Source organism: Triticum urartu, chromosome 7 (genome assembly GCF_003073215.2).
Source record: "Triticum urartu cultivar G1812 chromosome 7, Tu2.1, whole genome shotgun sequence".
NCBI lineage: Eukaryota > Viridiplantae > Streptophyta > Magnoliopsida > Poales > Poaceae > Triticum > Triticum urartu.
The window spans coordinates 660,357,227-660,363,226 of NC_053028.1; the positions used below are offsets into that span (position 1 = coordinate 660,357,227).

General features: G+C 45.3%; 1 protein-coding gene and 1 non-coding gene across 2 annotated transcripts; both read right to left on the reverse strand.

The window, feature by feature from the left end:
* Nucleotides 1–443: 443 nt before the first annotated feature.
* On the reverse strand, nucleotides 444–516 carry TRNAF-GAA. Its single transcript has one exon. It is a non-coding gene; the product is annotated as a tRNA-Phe (tRNA).
* A 361-nt stretch (nucleotides 517–877) lies between these two features.
* On the reverse strand, nucleotides 878–5,717 carry LOC125525267 (L-lactate dehydrogenase-like). The gene is made up of 5 exons (XM_048690269.1): nucleotides 4,910–5,717; nucleotides 4,771–4,811; nucleotides 4,050–4,409; nucleotides 1,979–2,062; nucleotides 878–1,783 (listed from the first exon to the last, which is right to left on the reverse strand). Exons 1-5 carry the CDS (start codon nucleotides 5,280–5,282, stop codon nucleotides 1,778–1,780), a joined length of 864 nt encoding a protein of 287 aa, XP_048546226.1. The 5' UTR covers nucleotides 5,283–5,717; the 3' UTR covers nucleotides 878–1,777.
* Between the last annotated feature and the right edge of the window lie 283 nt (nucleotides 5,718–6,000).

A 6,000-nucleotide genomic window follows, 5' to 3' on the forward strand; every position in this document is an offset into this window, starting at 1 on the left:
TGGGCGTGGAACGAAACAAAGGGATATTTACTTTGATGCTCTAAAAACTAGTGAATGTACCTTGAGTCCAAATTGTAACGACTCTCATGTTTAATGATGATTGAGGTGTTCAGAAGTATTTTTTGAATACATCCCCAAACATAACATGTTTGGAACTTAAGTGAATAAAATGGAAAAAAGAATCTATTTTGTGTGTATTAAGGTGGGTGGGGGGTTATTGTAGGTTAGTGTATTTCACCTAATTTTGCAACGCATACATCGTACTCGGCATCTCCTCAAACTGACGGCAAGTTACACCAATATCATGTTGAAGTTAGACCATCTTGCTGACTTAAAAATTTGACAATATTTTGTGATGTATGCTGAATCAAACCTCACTCAAAACAGTAGCGAATGGTTGAATTGTTGAAGATGGCGACATTAGGGAGACAAAAAAAGGAGGTTGCGGTGAGCGTGGATCGAACACGCGACCTTCAGATCTTCAGTCTGACGCTCTCCCAACTGAGCTATCCCCGCTTGTTGTTTTTGCATTTAGTTTCCTATATTTATCGTGGGTTGCTGACCCACTTCATATTTGACTCTATATCTATACTAACGCTCTTCAAATTTTGCTGCTCACTAGTGGTTGGGGCGCACCCTTGGTGCGCCGCCTGGGAGAAAGTTGGGGCGGTACCAGGTTGGATGTGTCCCTTACACTGTCTTTTTTATTCTTTGGGTTAGTCTTCTGGATACAAGCTCTATTAGTGTTGCATACTGTATTTGTGTGAGAGCACAAAATAGTAATATGAAAGCAGTCACAGGTGCAAGTTATTGACTGGAGCAGTGTAAACAGTGACAACATAGATACTAACAGCGATAATATGGACACTAAGATCAGTGATAACAAAAGACAATAGTAATTCAAAAGGAACTGATGACAGGTTTCAAAAGTAGAGCATCATACGGCACGCAGTGGTAATCTAACACGTAGTTCCCGTGCGGCAACTACCCAGTCAGCGACGACCAAGTGGATTGTTAGTGACAACATGGGCATAGGTGCAGCCCGCCACCCCACCGCAGTCTTATGGTTGAATAACAGAAAAATATGTTCTTTTGCAGAAAATCAGAAAAATACGTTGACAAAAGAAACAGAGGATGACAAAATGTTGGGCAATATCATACCCAGTGCAAAACCAAAGGAGAACCAGGCTCCCTAATGGAGGCAAAGGATAACATGTTGTCATCCTTGGAAGCCACCGAGAAGTTGAATGGGGCCGCCTTCATCCTCCGTTTCTCCTTGAAGTAATTGTTGTACCGTCCAGAGTACGAGCGTGGTGTCAAAAGTTCGGGTGTGGCACTGTCGGCCAACACCCGGCGGGGCATCGAAGTCATGATTATGGCCACTGGTCCTCCTGTTAAAACTGCTTGTCTTCCTCGGAACAGAGTTGGACCCAAAGATCATCTCATTCTCTTTACGCAATAGATTGTGCAGGTTCTTCTAGTCCTTTGGTAAGAGTCAGTGAACAAGACTGATACTTCTGTTGTGAGTGTAGTGCTTGAGGATGTGGAATTTATACCCGGTATCGTCTCTTATCTTCCTCTTTCTGTACTCTCCTAAGTTTTTGCTCTTCCAAAATGGCAACCATATGAACCTTTGCATGAAAATTCAATGCATTGGATCTAGTGTGCTTGATTTCTGGTAATCATGGTGAGCTAGCTCAGTGACTTATTGCGTCATATAGAAATGGTGTATTGCTTTCATCCTCCCAGGCAAATGTCTTGTCTATCAAGTTGTCAATCATAGCTGCACAAATATAGCTTCTGATCATATTACGTACCAAATGAGCGACTGAGTGACCAACAGAACAAACGAAGATCACAGTTGATCTTTTTGAAAAAATAGGAAGTATATTGCGCTTATTGAATGATGGAGCACGGTTACTTAAAAAATATTATACGGAAATCACTACAGTGTCCAAATGAAGAAACGAAGACTCACTTGGAATCTTCTGAACAAAGTACCCCTGCTTTCTCTACACGCTTGAGATTCAAATGGGCACCCCTGCCTATACCTGTTATCATCCTGCAGTAGGGCATATGCAAACATTAAATAGGGCATTACCTAAATCATAGCTTGGCAGCTAAATTGAATATTTAGTACAAGCATGCCAATATAGAGAAGAAAATGCGGAAATCATATTAAGCTGATGGACCATGTGCTAGCATATTTTCATGAAAATAAACATGATTGATTATATTCCTCAAGCCAAGACTCTTCATCACAGGCCGATAGCCATTTGTTTACTCTCTTCATGATAACTTTCTTTGTTATGGATTCATCCTTTGCTTTTGTAATTTGTGCTTCAATGTTGGAAAGAAGTTTGCAAGGATCCACTATACCTGTAAGTGAGAAGGTTCTAGGATCGTTCAAGATATTCAGCAGGGGCATTTTTACAATTGTAGGTGCGAGAGAAAGAGATCAGCGCCATAAATACCAGTCAATTAGAGCAACAATCTTCTCTATGGCTCACTATATTATTTTCAGGCTAACGGATACTGTACTCAAATTTCCTATTCCACAACAAACATTTAAATTTCAGCAACCAGAAGGAAGTCTAATAAACAACTAATGCACTATTATTTTGGAGGAACACAAGTAAATGGGAATAAACTCTAAAAAGTAGACCGTATTTTAGGATACCATGAAACAAAAAATGTTCCAAGTAATACCAGATCATATTCATGGATAATTCACCTTTTATTTCTTGGGTTTAACACAAAGTATATCCACGTAAGAGACAATTATTTGATAAGAAAATCCATTTGAGAAAATATAAAGTGCAGCTTGCATTTGACAAAAAGCCAGGCATATTCCTACAAAATGACCAGATTTAAGCATAGAAATGATAACTATATCATACACAATGTTGAGGATGTCGCTTATCGTTATCGTCTCGGTCAGCTAGGGATTAGATAAATGGCAAAGATAAGACATGATCTTATCGGTCACCCCCGATTAGCGATAAATCGGAAGATTTCTTGAACAGTGATCATACATGACTCCTGACCACCAGACCATTACACAACTCATAATGGCAGACATAGCGCTGAACTTCACACTGGTAAAGCACAAGCACATCAAAGGTTTCCAGTAAAAGCTAATAGGCACATAAGACCCAAGAAATGTTTAGAAGCATTAGAATTTAGCACATATGGGATTTAGTAAACAAATTATCTCAGATTTTGGAGAAAATCAAGGAGAGCACGGATATGTAGCCCCTGACTTCCCAGTCGCCTTGTCCTTGGAGAAGGTGCAGCTCAGGACGGGAGATGAAGAGGGCACGAGCGTTGTGATCAAAACAAGATTGAACTTACAGAATACCACTATACCACATGGTATTTGGTTTGATCACCCAAAACAAAACATAAAAATAGCAATTTCGGATCTATAGGAATTAGATTAGAAATTGCTATTTTTTTGTTATGTTGTCAGTTACGGACCATTTCCAACAAAAAATGTGTGTAGTGCTCTTAAGTAGATTTCACCTGTAGGTCATCTTTGATACTTAATGTTACCTGTAAATCAATTTAGTGCTATCTTAAGTAAACTGATGGCAAATGTTGCCATACGGTTCTTTTTGATTACTTTTGTAGATACAGTGATTACCCATGCTGAACAGAGGCTCTATTTAGTAGATCTGTTATTTAGTTTCAAATGTCAATATGAACAGAGTAGCTATCGATCCGCAAATACATGATCTCGGAGTAATTATCCTCCCACCAAACAAACTAAGAAAGTCTGGCTTGTTCGACGAAAAAACAATACTAAAGATTCCACGTCAAAACAAATCATGGTTAGTAATTCTAGAAATCAAACATCAACCGATACTGAACTGAACCCAAGTTTAGAAAAGTTGTTACCTAGTGTCAAATGTCACAATAATTTCCAACTACCGCACTTACCCAGCCATCCCATAGTTAATTAAACATATGAACAAAGTAAGGTACATGCACCCACGGCGCCACCGCCGCGTGGTGGAGATGGATTCAGGATTCAGTGAGTTATTTACCTGCACGTCCTGCTGGTTGACGTCGAGGTGCTTTGGCATAAGGAACCTGAAGCGGTAGGAGTCGAGGTTGGTGCCGCAGCCGATGACGCGGCTGGCCGAGAAGCTGGAGAGTCTCCAGGCGACGTAGGTGAGCACGTCGACGGGGTTGGAGACTACGAGAAGAAGCGCCTCCAGGGAGTGCTCGGCCACAGACGGCACGATCTTGCGATATAGGGGAACGTTCGTCTGCAGCAGGTTGAGCCTGTTCTCACCCGGGATCTGCCTAGCCCCGGCCGTGACGATGACGAGGTCGTAGTTCTTGGTGACGGCGGCGTCGGCGCCGGAGACGATGCAGACGCGTCGGAGGAAGGCGGCGGCGTGCTGCAGGTCGAGGGGATAATCAGATAAACATGAAGATGTACACAAAGATTGTGTGCAAGAACACAAACAGGAAAAGGAACACTGAAGGAGAAAATTAGTTGCAGGCCAGGCCAAATAAAAAGTCTAGTTTAATCTAATAATACACATAACAGGCACATTCAACAGAAAGATTCAGTTACTTTATGCAATTGCTGATGAACTGCAATTGCTTATCAGTTCAGCAGGACATTGGGTGGATCTCCGGGGGGGGGGGGGGGGGGGGGGGTGGGGGGGGGGGGGGGGGGGGGGGGGGGGGGGGGGGGATATTTTTTACAGAACAAATAGACTTTGAACTATCAACAAAAAAGCAACAGTGGCATACCTGAAACAATAGAGCTGTCCAATCTCGGCTCATTAATGGTCCTGAGCAGACACACCAACGAATGGTTCAGGAATCAGGATTTGCACACTCCAAACCAGCATTCGAGCAACAAGGTATGACAAATTTAAGTAGCACACACGTAAGATGAAGCTCCTTGATGACAGCGAGCTCATCGATTGGTGGCCTTCCCCATGGGGGAGAGGATGACGATGGGCGCCTCCTCGGGGAAGCTGAGGATGAGGTCGGCCACATCCCGGATCCGTGCGGCCGACGACAGCGACGACCCGCCGAACTTCATCACGACAGTGAACCCCGCCACTGTCCCGGCCCCATCCGCCGCCTCGCCCTTCTCGAGAGTTGCCGCCGTCGCGGTGTGCCGCTGCTGGCACTACAGCGAGGAGCCAGTGGTGGCGGCGGCAGATCTCAGGGGCAGGGATTGGTGGAGGAGTGCTGGCCGGCGTGGGGAGGCCCAGCGCCACACACGACACACCGAGGCACGAGGACGGCAGCATGAGCTGACGTCAACCCTTGTCCCCAACCGAGAGAGAGAGAGATTTGTGGCAGAGGTTGGGTGCGTCCGAAGAGAAAGGATGGGAGAGGTGAAGCCGAGCCCCCCATGGCATCCCCTTCTCATCGCCTCCTCTACATGTCCAGCGCTCGTTGTTGCCCAGCCGACGAGCCTCGCTTTCCCTCGACCAAGGCGCTCCCTCTGCCTGTCCGGCGCTCGTCCTCAACCGCCGACCCCGCCCACATCCGTCCCTCCCCGCGCTTCCTTCAACCCTTGCTGCTTCCGCCCGCAGCCGCCGCGCCTGCCTCGTCCCGATCGCCGCCATGGGAGATGATTTGCTGTGGTGACGAGGAAAGGAGGACGGAGGCGCAGCTGTGTTAACGAGGGATAGATGAGGAGGGGGGTGCGAAAGGGGAAAAGGAGGAGGCGTGGAGATGTGGGTGTGCTTGCCTTCGAGGGGAAGGAACGAGTGCGCGACAAAATCGACACAGTACATCGCGAATACCTCCTGCACACGTGGACTGCGCGAGCGAGCGCCCATGCTGCACACGTTAATGTGTTTAATAAGGCCCCAAAATCTCCACGTAGCAGCGATCAGTAAATGTTCATCAGTATTATTACGCATCTCTTAGAACTCGTAGCATGACATCTTTTTATGCGTACTTGATGATGTTCTTTCTTTACATTACGTGGAACAATCGTAAAAGTCCAGAACAAACGCG

Bases quoted from the DNA above. Each gene is read 5' to 3' on its own strand.
- LOC125525267 (XM_048690269.1), bottom strand. From the start codon at position 5,282: ATGCTGCCGTCCTCGTGCCTCGGTGTGTCGTGTGTGGCGCTGGGCCTC. The intron at 4,812-4,909 runs GTGTGTGCTACT...GTGTCTGCTCAG, and splicing joins ATCAAGGAGCTTCATCTTAC to GACCATTAATGAGCCGAGAT. The intron at 4,410-4,770 runs GTATGCCACTGT...CTCGACCTGCAG, and splicing joins GGACAGCTCTATTGTTTCAG to CACGCCGCCGCCTTCCTCCG.